This window comes from Echeneis naucrates, chromosome 9 (assembly GCF_900963305.1).
Source record: "Echeneis naucrates chromosome 9, fEcheNa1.1, whole genome shotgun sequence".
Lineage (NCBI taxonomy): Eukaryota > Metazoa > Chordata > Actinopteri > Carangiformes > Echeneidae > Echeneis > Echeneis naucrates.
In genome coordinates this window covers 13,959,972-13,977,533 of record NC_042519.1, presented here as the reverse complement: position 1 = coordinate 13,977,533, position 17,562 = coordinate 13,959,972, and the positions used below count along the sequence as shown (strand labels likewise).

Here is a 17,562-nt window from a genome sequence, read left to right as displayed (position 1 = left end):
CATGAGTGCCATTGATAAGAGTTAACTGTGAAGCTTATTAACTTGATCAGTGCTTGAGTTTGGTGGCATAACATAAATCTGTTTTAATTTAAAAAGATTCTTTCTCTCATTCTGGGTGAAAATGGTCAATTTTCGCCTTTCTTCACAGTGCATCAGCCATATCAGCGAGAAAGGAAGGATGAAACAACGAACGACGAAAACATTCACAACATCAATCAGGTGAAAGGGGACGGTAAATCATTTTCACTATTATTTTTGGTATCTACCAGGAAAGTCCAGAATATCTACTGGTTGATTGCAACTGAGGAGTTTGAGACCTCTCCTTTAAAGTATGTACAACTTATATTCACATTGGCTGAGGTTGTGGTGACCTTGTTGTGATTGAACGGTGCTGTAATTCACCTTTACAGCATGGGAGCTTGTAAAGATTGCAACAGATAAATTTATGTTCAAACTGATTTTTTTTGCCGCTTTTTCAAAGAGAGATAAGAAATTAAAAAAAAAAAAAACTGTCTTGTGCTTATATTGTCAGGCAGTCAAATACCAGGCTGAGGTTCTTATTGCACATACACATATCTGACATTTTAGGTATTTTTCTAACCAAAGTGAATGATTTTCAAGCTATTTCTGTGTATTAATGTGCCAGCAATTTTCTGAGCTGTTATTTTACTTGAGACAATCCTGTACTGCTGTCAAATAGTAAAACTAGATGCCAGGAGTACAAATAGGTCTTCAATATAGCAGTCTCTCTCTCTCTCGCTCTCTCTTCGAGACCAATTAGATGCAGTTTATGGACTACAGGCATTTCCACACACACATGCACAGGCACTCACAAATGGAAGATAATTCCATTGCTGCTACGAACAAGATGGAGAGAACAAGGGAAGACACGGGGGGTGAAGAAAACCCTACAAAAAGAAGAGACAAAGAGACAGAAAAGAGGTGAAAGGGAGAAAATGAGGGTGATGAGAGGAAAATAGGATGTAAAAGACGGAAGAAACAAAAAGAGAGGATGGGGAGGGGGGGCTGTCTCTACTCTCACCCTTCCTCTCTCAGCTGCCAAAAGCAAAATTTGGTAGTAATGTTCAAATATTTGCTCTCATCATTCACCTCCAACTCCCTCTTGTAGTGCCTGTGTGAGTCTTTGCATCCAAATAATTCATCCTAAGGGTAATAGCTCAGGGTGAAACAAAAAAGGAACAAGACATTGCAGAGGTTGTATGAGAATGAATTTTGGGTGCGTGTCTGTTTGTGTTCCTGCATTTTTAATACTTGGCAAAACTTTTTTTGAACCTTTCAAGGTTCAGATAATTTGTCAGTTAAGACACATTTTAATCTCATAATTAGATATCAGGTATCTGAAACAGGAGATCTGCACTTCACTAAATAATTGCTGCGATGAAAGTAAAAAAGATTCCTGGTGACTTTTAAAGCTAGTGAAGGTCAGCCCACTTAGCCCGGTAGCAGGAGATTGTTCATGCTCGGTTAAATTTGTGAGAGATATTTCTGGCTAGCCAAATCAGAAACGAATTACCTCTGGACACAGCAGGAAGGACCTGATATAACACACACATATACACTCACCATATACACTTAAAGCTTCTGTATGTGCCCAACACAAAACACACGCGCGTGCACGCACACACACACACACACACACACACACACACACACACACACACACACACACACACACACACACACACACACACACACACACACACACACACACTGCACCCTCTTAAAGAATTAGATCCTTTCTCCGGCTCCTTTTTCTCTCTAATGATGCCATGACTAAAATGTTAATTACAGCTAAAAAGAGAAACGATTGTGAATATCAAACAGCAATTAGAATGTATCATCATCATCATTACCACCATTAGCTGCAGCACAAGATGGAGGATTATTTATCAAACGGTGGTATGCTCATCAGTCGCCTTTTCAGGGCCTGAAATGTTTCTCAGGCAACTTTTTTTTTTCTTTTATGACTCCCCCTAAAATTTGCATCATTATGCAGCTTAAAAGCCATATGCCTACAGACACAAACACAGCAATGTGAACACATTTAAGATCTCTCTTTCATAGTAGGTTCAATAAATGTGGAGGTTTAGTGTTGCTGGATAGCATGAAACCTATGGGTTTTTAGTTGAGTGGAATCAGGTCTACAGTCACCACCAGCATGGGACATTTATATGTTTTATTCCAAGACATAAAATACATCAGTAATGACCCCCTGGTTGGTGAGCACATTAAAAATCATCAAGGCAATCGCAAAAACATATCTACCAAGTCTGCCTTCACATCCTTGCTATGTTTTAACATTTAACATGAGCTTTTTACTATGGAGATTTTATTTGGGCTTCAGAATCTAGTAGTAGTAAAAAGTAGTGCTCATTTATGAAGATTATCCTGCATAAAAAATCCCATTAGCATCAAAAAGTTTTTGCTATAAATATTCTGTACTAATCTATAGAAAACAAACTCTTATTTGCTGTTTGTGAGCGTGATGCTAACGTTGACCTACAAAAATACATCATACCAACAGCACTCTATAAAGACACACACTTTTCCTGTTCCCATCACCCTTTTGTGTCCTTGAAATGAGTCTATTCTTGCACAAATTTAGATTTAACTCTAAGTATAAATCCTTCCCCAGGTGTCAATTGTCTGACTTCCAAACCTGAACAGGGGCAGATGGATTCCAGAAAATCTTTGAGTTGATAACCAGTCTGATGTCATTATCCTTGGCTCAATCCCCATGGAATAAAAACTCCACTCCCTTTCACTCTAATTTGTCTGTTGTGTTCAAAGGTCAATCAACACTTATGTAACCCAGAAGAAAGGTACTATTAAAATTTCAGCATTAAATTGGTTTAGTAATCATATCTTTTCTTCCACCCCAATTCCCCTTATGTCTCTTTTAGCTTTGTGATGGACAGGAAAATGCAATTCTGTGTTAAGTCAATTTCCCGAAAGCAAAGCATTACAGGAAAATGTTTCTGTGCACCTTCTGGTTGGAAGAATAAATCCCAGTGAAATATCAAAATAATTCAGGAAACCCTTGACTTATAGTTTGACTTGCCTGACAATACATCCTTCATTTCCTTCAATGACCACAAAAGAATGAACAACATGTCACCAGCAACAGACTCACTTGATCCATAAGGGACCTAGTTATAGTTGAAGATTATTTGATCATGAATCATATGGTAATGCAGTGGTGAGTCCTGTTAGCTGACAAGAGGGTTTGGGGTTCATACCCTAGACCTGAATGTTTTTCTGTGTGGACTGTGTGTACTTTCTTTCTGTGCCTGTGTGGGTTCCTGACGGGGGCTCTGGCTTCCTCCCACATAACATGCACATTTGGTTACTTGGTGACTCCAAAGTGCTTGTAGGTGTGTTTGTGAATGTTAATTTTGGTTAGTCTGCATAGCAATAGACTTGCAACCCAAAATAAGCTGGTAATGGCTCCAGCACCCACAACTCATAAAAGGTATAGAGAATGGATTGATGAGAAGCAAACATGGCACCATGTCTCCTAAAGATTATACATTTTTTAAAGGCTGTGCCTTTAGGAAAAAACATAACTTCTATGTATTTGTTCTGTGCCAGCATTTTAATCAGATTGTGTGTCCCATTTGTGTTCACATGTACATTAAGCCTGCGCTAACATTTGCGTTGTTCCTGCACTCCACTCCCTCTATTCCACAAATGTCTTACCTTGTTGCACAAAAGAGCCGTACACAAACCACATGGAGTTGTACAGTGTTGTCGAGGAGACAGATCCCATGGGTAGCCGGGGTGGGTTGAGCCAATTGAGCAGGTACACCAGGATGCCAACGAGGAGAACAGTGCCCGCAATGCATGCCCACAGCGACAGATCGAAAGGCGCCAGGCATGCAAACATGTCCACAGTGCGTTCGGCCTTGCGCAGCAGAACACCAACAGAGTAATCCATGTAGCGTGTGGTGAAGTCCACAACACTCTCTCGCTCAGGCGTGATGGTCAGGGCAGAAAGTCCCACATCTGCTCGCTGTAAGAGGCAAAACAGAGGAGATTCAAATATCACCACTGAGAATGTGTAGGTGGGAAAGCACAGCCGAAAATGTTCGCGTTAAGTTCTGCCTCTGTTTCTACTCACCATCCCCCCCCCCCCCCCCCCAAAAAAAAAGGAGAAAGAAAGAGAGAAATAAAGAAAAAAGTACAAATGCCCGGAGACATTTCCCTTCTTCAAAGATAAACAAAACGGAACAGAGAACAGAGCTTTGGTTGACAGTACGTCTTCTTTTCCCATAAAATTAAGCTGAAACATCAGTGGACAGATGTATTGTGTTATTTTCGTACAAGAAAAAGTGGCTTGTGCACATCTCTGCACAGATAAAAGGGCAGGTAATCCTTCAAAATAAATAATCCAGTGTATAGTCCACACTTACATTAAATTTAATTCTTCAATAAATTAATCAGTGACAATGTGCGTGAAGCTTTTTATTTTTGCTTTGAATGGTTTATGTATACTGATTTGTATTGTATGATTGTATAACCATGGCTTTCCAATATTGGTGAATGCAAAATAGAGGAATAGAGGAAAACTAAAATAAGACCATAGTAGAGAGAAGGAAAGACAAAACTAAGAGCATTTATTCAAATGTTATTGTGTGCTTGACGCTCTGTTTTGTCTGCGTTCTTTACATGATGGCGCAAGTCCTGTCTTGAAAACCCCCGTAAGCCCAACAAGAGCTTGGTATATTTTGATCAATGACCTTTGACTCACTCATCCATTAGGCCATTGATCTGCTTTAACTTGCAATTCTTGGAAGTTTAAGATACAACAAATGGCTGTTTTAATTATTTAAGTGTATAGACTTGTACAGACTTGAAGTTAAAAACAGCTGTCACTGAGTGTCTGCCAAGAAACAAAAATACGGTGCTTAGCTTAAATGCAGAAACAATGATGGCTAATTAAAATGTTTTCAGTCCCCAGTGCTTGGCTAGCAGCTGCAGACATCTGCTTGTACCATAACAAGGATTTAAGATTCGGTGAGTGTGTGTGTGAAATCTATCTTTGTGTGAATGAGGAGTGAGGGCACATAAAGTTGTTTGATAATGAGATTGTCTTTGTTGCGAGAAACAACTGGCTAACAGGTTAGGTGATTTTGTAGGCCAATATTCAGCCCTACAGCTCCTTCCTACACACAGATTATACACAAAAACACACACCCACAACACATTCTTATCTGTGAGCATGCCCCACACATACATAAACTATACAAAGCCAAACACACACACACACATACCCCCCAAAAAAAAAACAAAAAAAAAAACAAACAAACAAACAAACAGCAAATTTCACAGTCAAGTGAGAAACAAAATGCTCAAATGTGCAGAAATTGTCACTTACACTGCATATAAAGAATATTAAGAGAAATCCTGCAAGATGTCTGTTGTGTGAGACAACAATAAGCATGCAAGTGTGTATGTGAGTAGACATGAGGAAAAGTAGAGATAAATTACTACGGTCAGTCAACATAGAAACTTCTAGAAAGCACTATATAGACAGCTTGTTGGTATAATTGTTTTGTTTTTTGTATTTTGTATTTTGGAGGTGGGGGGGGTATGGGGGTGTGTGTGTGACATAACTTGTTGACAGCTTGGGAACACAAAATTATTTGCACGTTCAGTCTATTTACTCTGCTTCTCTGTTTACATATGAATATGCATTGTGCTTAAAGCACTTCTGTCTTGGCTTCTGAGCTCTTGCTCATATCTGACAAATGACGAAATGAACTTAACACACAAAAATATTGTTGGAAAACAGTGCTGGAAAAATATAAACCCTTGTCCTATAGAAGGTCAACTAAGCGTCCAATAGCTCAGTGCACACAGATTTATAAACTGTAGGAAATGGTAAATATTGTGCAAAGCTCCTGTACTATATATCACCTGTCTCCTAATGTCATCCACTTCACAAAATGTGTTCATAACAGATGCGATGTGATGTTTCAGTCAGTTTGCTTAGCTTTTTCTTCTGAAGCTAAATGTATTCTGTCTTTCCCACAGGATAGAGAATGACTTTTTTCAAATTTCGTGTAACCATGTATGAAGCATTCTTTCCTTCTGCTTCTCTTCTGCGTACTTTTTTTCGGTGAAAGATGAGTAGATGGACTAAAATAAATAACATATGAAGTATTTTGCCAAAATAATCTCAAATTCTCCATACTGTTAGCCAATGGCTACTAGAAAAGTGGCCCATCTCTGGGTGGCCACAAATGGTCGATGCCATATTAGAACTGACAGATGGACAACAGAAGGCTCCACCATCCAAGTTTAGGGGAATAAAGCTGGCAGTAAAAGTTTGGGACAGAAGTTTGTTATACAGCATGAAATTGATACATTTTGTGTAAATGGACCACAGAGGTGAGGCTACCTCAGCTCCTCTAACCTTGTATCTGATATGTTTAAATTGGCTATTACCCAACTTTACCTATATGCCATCCAAAAGCTAGAAGCCTTACCATCTTTACCCACATTTCAGTGTCTGCTAGTAGCCACATCACATACTTGAAGATATTTGAAGAATTATGACAGTTGACTTCATTGTTATGCATTATCATTTCTCTAAATCTGTGAGGTTAACACTCCTACTCTGTCCAGTTCAGAATGTATTCTGCAGCAGTCACTGAATAAGTTGATTTGAAATCCCTCTCTTTAATTTAAAGAAGTTAAACTCTGCCTGATGGCAGTGCAATTCACATATTTGCTTTTGAAGTGACACGATTTCTTGTGGGAATGTTATGATAGGACTGCAGACTCAACCTGAGGGAGGCTTCAGTCCTGCTTAGCATAAGTGATGCCTGGTTACATTCATGCCTCTCCTCTTTAAGAAGTGGGACATTATGTGTGTATAAAAGGCAACAAACAATCCTTTGCATATTTTCTCTGCAAGTTAAATTCCCATTTATCAAATCATTTATTGTTCTTGCATTATATGTTTACATGTGCTGTAAGTGAATTAATTTCCCCTCACCTTAAAAACCAACTCTCCCATTAGTCCGTTCCACTGACCATCAGGCTGCAAGCTTCCGTATTTATGGTCTGGAGCGATGTAGATCTCATATTTAAAGCCCAAGTAGTTGGACAGGGCATCCAAGACGTCGATAGAGAAGCCCTGGTACTTCTTAGGTTTCCCCAAAACATTTTCTGAGACCATTACAAATGGCTCCTCCTAAAAGGCAGAGATCAATCAGTGTGTCAGTAAGTCAGTCAAGAAGCCATTCAAGTCACACAAGTCATTCAAGCATTCAATCAACCAATTACTCAAGTGGCCATTTTGCCACCAAACACTTATCCTAAAGGGTGGGAGGATGAAGTCTCACATCACACATAAAAAAGGTTTTCAGGTTAAAAGCCTGAAGCGTAATGGCCGAGGTAACACTATTAGTGTTGTCAAATGTTGCCTGTGAAGTTAGGACCACTGAATGCATTTCCTGTTTCGAGAAAAAACAAAGGCTTTTCCTGTTTTAAGCCTTGAATATTTTACAACGCTTTGCACACTTGTTCTTCATCACTTCTACTTTCGAAAGCTACCTAACCACTTCCTCCTCCTCCTCAGTATGCATCACCATCCATGTTGGTTGCAAATGTGATTTGTCACTCGTCTGACGTGAAATGTCACAGCCAGGGTGAAATCTGATCCCTGTGGGTGAAATGCGTATCACGTCCTCCTTCCCTGTGTCGTGTGTGGGTCTCCTCATTTACTGGATCCAACAGTGCAGCGACTCAAAATTTCTACAGTGTCTCCTGAGGCAGTGGCACTGAGCAGCAAGTATTAGAAGCTGCAGCAAACTTAATGCTGGTATCCCCAAATTTATCGACTGAAGTATATAAAAAAATAGCAGACCAAAAACACTACTAATTGTTGAAAAGGTAAGAATACTGATGCATGATGTACTTAAAATCTCTCCACCTGTTTAAAGTGGTGAAATTAAAAGCAAATTTAGCTCCTTCCTTTATCAACTCTCAAATGCAAACTGTAAATGGGAACAAGGCATTTAGTTTTGGTTGCCTTCTTAACAGATGGAACTGTATTAAATAATTTATTTGAAAATAACACATGTAAGTTAATTGGAATGCTGAAAATGAATGATTGCACAACACAATTCAGCAGATTTGTTTTTCACTCATTTTTGACTATGCAGGGAGTTACCATTTCATTTATTGCCTACCCCACAGTATCAAAGGCTCAACTTCTGACTTGTTCATCTTTACTTGTGCTTTCCTGTGCTTGCATTTTGGGGTTTCATGGAGTTTTGTCTTCAGTTCTTTTCTGTTTCACGTCCCATTCCCTGTTCCTCTCTACTTTAATAAATCCCATTGATGAGTATAATATTTTAGGCCAATATGTCTTGCAGATTTATGAAGGCTGGTGTATTATTGACTGTAGAATGGCTGCACATTAAGTCCACATCTACACACACGCTGGCCATGCTACACATGAACTTTTCTAATCCTTGCTAGGTGCTGCCGTTCAATAAGCCATTAGGCAGTGAGTGGACATGCATGCCAAGTCCCTCTCTCAACACAAGCGTCCATCAATCAAAGCAGGAGTACTACCAATCCACACAAGTACACACAAGTGCACATATACTGAATACTACCCCCACCCCCATCCCAAGTGCCACTGATTTTTTTCCTATGTGGATACTTTAAACATTTATAAAGAAACATAAACACCTTGGGGAAAACAGGCCTGACCCAGTTGTACAAAGGAACAATAACACAGTCCACTTGGCCTGCTCAAATACTTACAAACACACCAAAGGTGAATGTTAATATGAAGTTCATTTACAGGCTAGGTGAAGCAGTACATAACCATTGACACAAGAAAAGCTTATTTGCACATCCTTGTATGACTGCATTTACACTCGGAAGGAGGAATCTAATGTCCAGGCTTTGGACAGAGAAGACAGATGGTTTAAAAGAGGAGCAAAAGAGGCCATATATGTCCACTAGAGAATCCTTCTCTAATCAAAGGTGGTGGACTAAGACGTGTGTCTACAAACTACAATGCTGTCTTGGGTGTCCTCCTCAGGCGGCTGACCCTCAGAACTGAAGCAGCCTTTTGGATGAGAGGCGAAATGTCTTCAAACAAGATTAAGTCATCCAGTTGCTTCCTACTAAACACTCCAAGACTCAGAACCTTCATGACTCCTTCCTAATTCCATTGCTATTTTCTGTAAATGTTTACCCAATACTTATCCAATGTATGGAATTCTTCCCAGCACTGGCAGCCTAAGACACCAGTAAACCCTGACTGGTGAGAAACTCTGGCCATCCTGTCAATGGACACCAGATGGTTTCTGCTACCTGTGTGGACAAACCTCTTTATGTCTGGAAGAGTTTAGATTTTCCTCCTACTATAAATCCCAGTTTCAACTGTGTTCCTCCCTGCTGCTCCACCATCACTTGCCATGCCACTCGCCTGTCACTGCCACACTACTCACCTGCAGACAGGAGCTCCTTTCCTCCCACATTTCCCAATACTCTCCTCTGAACTTAGACTACCCATCTACGATAAAATTTACTTTTCTGCACTATTTTGCTTGTATGATCCTTCCACTCAATCCAAGCCAAAACATGTTCCAGCTTTTTCTAAAGCTTTTTGAAACATTATCATATCTGTTTGAGACCAACCAAATAGATCACTGTTTGAATTAATAAAATAAATAAATAAATAAATAAATGTAAAACCTGCTCACTGATTAGCAGCAAAATGCTAATCTATAAAACCTGGTTTAACCCTATTAAACTGAGCATGCCGCTAACAGCACTTTGAAGTTTGTGAATGTTTGCTCAATTGGAGAAATGCCAATGGTTTCTGAAAGCTGAGAACTTGTGCTTCACAGCCAACATAGGGTCATTACAGTAATTTCACTCGCACTGTTGCTAGACGACAGCAAATCTGCTCCTTCTTTATTAACCATTAATACATTCTTTCGCCATACGTTAAACTGCAAAAACGCTTACTCAAAGGACACTTTCAGGCACTTACATTGTTAAAATAAGCAAAACGTCCAGGTGGACAATGGGAATCTTTGGTGTTTAAGGGTTAAAGAGTTTCTCAAGTTTTAGTCATGTAATCTAAAGACACCCATATTTCATTGGTCTTGCTCAGAGCTGCTGGGCTCAGTCGATAATCAGTCGATGATTTTCAGACTAAAACCTTGTAAGGAAAAATTACCTTGCAAGATGTAATCTGGCTTTGTGACGCTAATCTCTGCCATTTTCTTTTCTCCTGCTGCACCCAGCTGTGATATACATAATATAACATCCATCTACCCTGCAGCATCCCGGGGAGAGCTAGGATACCCTCCATGCATTCATCCACTGAGGCTACAAAACTTTTTATCATTTTTTTCCTATATTAACAGATGCTACTGAAATGATGATGGTTCAGTCCATTAGTAAAACTCATCTTGCTACATTTCATTTGTATTTCCCCTTCTCTGATTCCTCCCAACACTGTCTCTTAAATGTTTGTCTGCCATTGTCTGCAATTTTCAGTCCCTCTCTACATGCAATGTTATTTCACAACCCTACATATTCAGGAATCCTCTTTCATTTCCTCTGCATCTTCTTGATACTGCTCCCCTCTCTCGTTTCCATTGTTCCCTCTCCATTGCCCGCTCCTCTACACTAATTCCTTTGGCACACGTTCATCCCTCGCCTCCCCTTGACTGGAAGTACCACATGTGGTCTCAGTGCTGCTTGGGTGTTTTTGGAAATATGACTTGAGGAAGGAACAGCAATTTGCAAGTAATGGCATCTGAAGAGTCCTCTGAGGAAATGCTGGGAATAACAAAGAGTCATGTGGTGAGACTTGCAGGATTGTGAGCATTTTCAAAACACTGTGGATTTGTCTGTGAAATTGGTGTAAAGTAGCGCATTTTGGAAAGCCCTGTCAGTCTTTGTAAAAGATTAGATTTCATATTGCTATAAAAATGAATCTCCCCTTGGTTTCTGACAAACAGTGCAGAGTAGCGCTAAATAGCAAACATTCTGTGACTTGTAATGGCGTGGCACAGATTTTCCTTAAATAGGTAAAACATTTCACAGGAAATGAAATGCACCATGGCTACGATGTCCAGGATGCCTTCACAGGTATTATGACATCCCAAGTCACCGCTCTATCTTGGTGGTAAAAATACTAAGAACCAAGGCCTGCTTTTCCCCCAGCACTTTGTTACATCTGTCTTGCTTTCATTGTTTCTCTACTGTTGTCATCGGAAACTAAAGTTTCAATGTCAATAAATCCATGATTGAGACTCTCAGCACAACATTAGCAGTCATCACCACGTCAGCAATTCAGTCAACCATTACATATCTTAATGAACAGCATTAAAACTAGACAAAATTAAAAACACCCTTTTGCACCAGACCCAGAATGGATATGTGATTTTATTTTACGTTACGTTGCTAAAAATATGGCAAATGCCATACTTTCACCCTGCCTGATGAGGGTACCTTCCTGTTAAGACTGAGAGGAAACACAGAAGACACACAGATGCAGGGAAGGGAATATCTGTCCAGATTCAAGGAGTAAGCTGACGATTGCTCTGCACTATTGGAAAATGAATAAGCTGCATCTCCTCCAAAGTGTTGAAGCTTCCGTTTGTCCAATGTAAAAGCACTTTGCATACACGCAGTGCCAACATTTGCCGTTAAAAAAAAAAAACATAACCCTGTATATAGCAGTAGGGGTTGAACCTGTAGCACAGGGTTTAATGCTGGTACAAACAGTAATTGCCACCATGTGGTTGCCATGTGTGAATACAGGTCTGTCTAGTTGTTGTTGTGCCCAATTATCAACAAATGAACAAACTATATTTATCAATTGATTTGTTATCCTGTGTACCTCCAAAGTAAAACTTTAGGTTTATTTGGGGAAAACTCTGAAAATGGGAACTCAAAAAGGGACATCTTCTGCCTTTGGCTGCATACAGTTTTGGGCTGCTCTACACTCACAGCTCACTACTCATAAATGCAGAATAGAACCAGGGTAGTGTGGACGCACCCTCAAAAAATTAAGACGTACAGAATCTTACAAAGAAAAAAAACCCTCAGCTGTTGAGATGAATCAAATTACATGAGAAACACATGCCAGTCAGTGAATGGCAATTTACATCGAAAGAAAACCAAGTTCCTGTCTAAAGTCTTTAAGGGGTTAAGATTTAATTCCCAGTGCAAATTATCAATTTTGGTCACGTTCTGACCAGAAGCATTGTAAAGCTGAACCCTGTATAGGGCCATAAACACACAATTACAATGATGTACACATCCATTAACTAATCAATATAGTTCTTGCTAATCAATGGCATTGATTGAAAGTCATTTGCTCTAATAGCGGTATGATCTCTTCATCAGTTAAACTGATCAATAGCTATCGAACAATCTAGCAGATAGAAAAGACATGTCTATTTATAGGTTAATGTTTGTGCATGTATGTTCGCATTGGTGTGTGTGCGCACAGTATGTGTTCACACGATGGGAAGACACAGACACACAGCCATTTTCACAACCAGGGGTAGAGAGAATGACCGGCAGAGGAACAGAACAGAGGACATGATATACAGTATACCTATAGGGGCCACCGTAGGCTCATGATGGGGAAAAAGGATGATATTCAAAAATGCAATTCATATTCTTTTTCCCTTTATGGATGATAAAAATCAAAGGAAAAAAAATTAGAGAGACAAAGGATAGCCTCAAAGATGTCGAGCATTATCACTTTCTTTTCAGCCTCTCACTTCAAAGACAGGATATAAAGAATTTACAGCAGTGAATCTTTAAAGCACTCATGGGATGTACTCAAGTCGATGCTGCAGGCGAGACAGACAGTGCTGCAGTCTCACTATCATGAAGACTCCAACGGCCTCTGTCATCTTGCTGTCAAATGTCAAAACAGAAGCTAAGGAAATGAAGATAGTTCAGTCCATTAGTCAATCCACCTTGTTACATTTTTTTGTGCGTTTCGTCTTCTCTGACTCCTATCTTTCCTGTCAACACTTTGTCTTTTAATTTTATTCTGCCATTTTTAGTCCCTCACACAAGCTAACATTTCCTCTCTACATCTCTATGGAGACTGCTGAATGATGAGCACAAAACCAGACAAAGGGACAGATTATTAAGAGAAAAAGGCTGAAGTATGATAAGCCTGGACTGGTAACCTTTGATACTTCAGGATGAGGAGGACTAATTTTAAACAGAGGAGAGAGAAACCAGACATTTTTTTTATTGTTTTTATGTGGCCAATTAAAATTATAGGATAACAATGAAAATGCATATATGAACACACTGGCCAGTATTACTCACCAGAACAGTGACAACTCGGAGCACCACTCCTCTCATGTTGTTTTCCAATTTCCTGTCTGTCAGTGTGCCGTTCAAGCCATGAACTGGATCCCATGTCGCCAGCTGCGCGCACAAAAAAAACAGAGGTTTAAAAGTTAGGTTCACAAATATATCAGGTACCAGGTTGGGCTGATAAAAAGTGGACATAAATAAAACTGGGTAAATTTTAACAGGGTTTAAAATGGCACTGAGAGCTCAACACACTGCAACTTAAGAACACGTGCCGATACACAAATAATTTCAGAAAACAACTCCATTAATTCAGCAGCGAATGTTCTGTAGGTACTCGCAACAGAACCAAATACACAATCACTCAATATACATGTATGTATTGGCAGAACATGCATTGTCTAATTAATGTGAACGTTTGTGTAACTCCTTTCTTTGTCCATTAGCAAATTTATTTTCATAAATTACTCTGTATTAGTTGCATAGGCAACTAGAGGAATTTAACAAAATCATAAAAGAAAGGACATGAGTGAGGATGTTATTCAAAAATGCTTTGTGAGTCTGACCCAGGCCTCTATGTCTCTCAACTGGCATCATAAGTCTTTTCCCTCAAACCACATTATTTAGGTCCCTAACCAGATTTTCTTCACCTAGTCGCTGCTTTCAAAAAAAAAAAAAAAGTGTTTTTAGCTTCTAGGATCAAACTAGCTCGGCTTCCCTGCAGAGAAGAAGCAATAGGAAAAAAGTGATTTAGCTGCCTTCTACTGAAAGACAAATGCACACAAACACACAATTGCATGGCATGATTTGCGCTTTGAAGAAGACACAAGCATACCAGTGAAGCAGAGGCCAAGCAGAAGGGGGAAATATGGGATAATCCATTTTTCTAATGCCTAAAGTTAGTGTTGAATGTGCAATTGTCTGCCAGTTCTGATCAATTCCACTTTGGGAGAAGGACTTACAGTAGAGCTGTGCTGAACTGGTTTCTTTTTTTCATGCCATACCGTCTCGTTAACATTTCCTTCTGAGGTATTTATTGCTGAAAAGAAGACAAAGGATTATCTAAATCCTCTGGTGAGATAATTTATAATATACTGCTAGCACTACAGTGTACCAAAGTCCAACAGTGAGCTTTTCACCCCTTTCCCCCACTTATAGAAACACATGGTTCACCCCTGCTGGTGGTTTTACCTATTTTGTCTGATTGGATCTCTTTTCAGGAGTCAGTAGGAAAGGCTGTATTACTTTTGTTGCACCAGCTGAGGTTTTGAAATATGACTGCTTCAAAATCCTTATTAGTGCAAAGAGTTCCGCGACCTCACTTCCTTCTCAGCAAGGTTTTGTCCACCTTCAACTCAAGTTTCCATGGGCCAGTCAGCAAAAAGCCTCCTTTAGGGGTTTCACTGCATCGCAACTGTTATATACAGAAATATTCCAATGATCATTTTAACATTATTTTAACATCACATAGGGACATTCACAGACAAGTTGTCTGTCTGCATTTATGTAACTTATGCAAACATAGCGGGTGAGATTATATTACGTGTCATTCCTGTGAGCAACCTGGAGGGGGAGGTGTGGAGCTAAAATATGAGTATGACTGTCCCCAACAACAAAATCTTTATCCCCCATTTTTGCTCTCTCTATTTTATATGCAGAAAACAAAAGCATTTGTACGCTTCTGCTTCTCTGAAGATGAGCCAACTAAGTTTTATTTTATAAAATCGAAAAGCTGGTGTTGTGTAATTCTTCCCACTACAATCCCAATGTCAGTGTAGCCCTTGATCATAGTGTGTGAACGGGTGATTAACTCTCACTCTATACACACATATGCTGCCTATAATCCTTCCCAGTTATAATAGTGCATATATGTGCAGTGTGTCTATGAGCGTGCCAACACTCATAAACTTGGAAATATGAGGAAAGGGGGAGAATATAGAATAAAAAGGATAAAAACAAACAACAGGACATGTGAGAAGGCAAGAAATGACAAACAAGAGAGAGAACCACTAAGGTGAGAAAGGAGAAAGAGAGACAGAGAGATATGGAGCGTGATCAGCAGACAAATAAGAGACTGCATGGTCAAAAGAGATGATGAAAGACATTCATCCATCCATTTTCAACCGCTTATCCTTCAGGGTGGCAGGGGATGTGAGACAAGTTAAATTTACAGCACAGTGGCTGGTGTAAGTGCTTGTGAAAATTTGATTATATATAATCAATAAAACATTAGTGTTGCTGCCACACACCACCAACGTCCACTTTCACTTTCAAACCTTAGCTCACATTCAGGGAAAACAAATCCAGAAAAAAAACCCTGAAACCACAGCAGATTAACAAGAACCTTTTGAGTTCCAACAACCCTAACACACAATCACTGACACATACACCCAAATATTGTAAGCACACAGGCACATGCCTGCATGTGCTGCTTGTCTGTCCTTCAGTAATGTAGTAACAACAAAAAGTCAAATTTAAGTGAGTGAACAAGCCAACAAACCTGCCTGTACATAGTATCACGGTTATACTGAGCAGTCTGGCTGTATCGCACTGAGCCTCAGTCCATTTATTAAAAGTCAGTTTGAATTTACACAGATAAGATTTACAGATAATGACAAAAAAAAAGTTTGGTTCTCATTTATTACAGTTTTTTTTTTTTTACTGCCTTTGGAAGACAAAAACTGCCTAAAGCTGTCATGTTACCCTTAAGCAAAGGACTTAATATTAATTCATTTGGACTGCATGAATAAAACAGGAGTTCTTCAAAGACTGCCCTTGAAAACCCTTGTTGGTCTCTAATGCCCTTTGCAGCAGTTATCAGTCAGTACAAAAAGAAAACATCAGTTTTGAGGTGAGGTGCCTATTCTCTTAGCCAATGAAGGAATTTACGACTGCATTGGAGAATTAGAAAAGAGAACAAAATAAAAAAAATTAAAAAAGATGTAGTAACATTGATTGATCTGCTCCCAGTGTCGGCCAGTAAGACAAGAAGAGGTCTAGAGGTTCAGACTGACAGAAAAACAAGTTGGTACCTCAGGAAGGAGGCTCCAAGCACCTGGACACCATTTCCCATAATATCCCTAATACACACTACATTGCTATTTTTCACATTGCAACTACAGCATTTTACAAAAGGCTGTGTTCTAAAAGTCTTTCTTAATTAAGAAGATTCGTCACTGAGTGATGTGACCTGGAATTATCTGAATGGCAGCCTTGATAGCCTTGTTGAATTCTCTAAATGATAAGGCAAGGAGATTTAATGCTTCCTGTCCTATTTCCTTTATAGCTGGAAATACTGGGCCCTTCATTACAAAATCAAAAGAAAAAATATTTTCCCACAATTCTTTGGTGCAATGCCATTTAAAGCAACACATACTTGTAGTTTTTCAGTGTCGGACCAATAAAGGGAAAAACAAATACAGCAACTATATGTTTTGGGCAGAAGATTTCAGAAATGCTTTCCCTTGTGAGTAAAATATAAATACACACAAACACTTATTTTTTTAAATACTTCCCAGAGAGATTCATCATTATTTAATGTCCCTTGGAAACTAATGCACACAAAAAAACGATGAGACATCCAAATGTTGAATGTTTCAAAGAGCAAAAAACAGACAAGGTTTGAAATAAAACAAAACACAACACACACATACAAAAAACCCACTTCCTTCAAGGTGATGGTGATAATGATAATGTAGATAACTCAAATCAAGTTTTATCATGGTGATAGGGCAGATGTCTGTAGCTACTAAATGCTTGAAAGAGAAAGGAAGTTTATGTATAGCTGTAAGGTTATTATAGGATGCTTGTCTGAGATCTTAATACCAAAATCCTTTTAAACTTGAAACTCTGTGCTTGTGAGGAGAGGCAAAGGCTTTTAACACTGAAGCAAAACCTTGAACCTAAACGTCTTTGCACATTGTTGGAAGTGTATAATGCTCCATCATCTACACTGTGGATAAAGAAGGTTTCAGACTGTGTCAGAGACTAATGGGGCTTTCAGACAGGCCGCTACGACGGCAGCGCTGCTCTCTGGAACCTATTAGGCCTATTTCCAGTAGCTTGCTCTGTTCTACGGCGCAAAGCAAAGGACAAATGAGTTGCAGTACGCTGCTGGAAGGAACATGTGTGTGGCCAATAGAAACAAGTCCTTCAACCACACGTGAAAAAAATGGAAAGCAGAGCTGAACCTGGCTGCTGTGGAAA

General features: G+C 39.3%; 1 protein-coding gene across 1 annotated transcript in view; it reads right to left on the bottom strand.

Annotated features, from left to right (window-relative positions):
• Nucleotides 1–17,562, bottom strand: part of grid2 (glutamate receptor, ionotropic, delta 2) — a 427,408-nt gene that overhangs the window by 81,892 nt on the left and 327,954 nt on the right. Inside the window, exons 9-11 of the mRNA XM_029511194.1 lie at nucleotides 13,369–13,470; nucleotides 7,025–7,222; nucleotides 3,721–4,033 (exon numbers count right to left, since the gene is read on the bottom strand). Of these exons, the coding sequence (XP_029367054.1) occupies nucleotides 3,721–4,033; nucleotides 7,025–7,222; nucleotides 13,369–13,470 (613 nt within the window). The remainder of the gene's footprint in view (nucleotides 1–3,720; nucleotides 4,034–7,024; nucleotides 7,223–13,368; nucleotides 13,471–17,562) is intronic.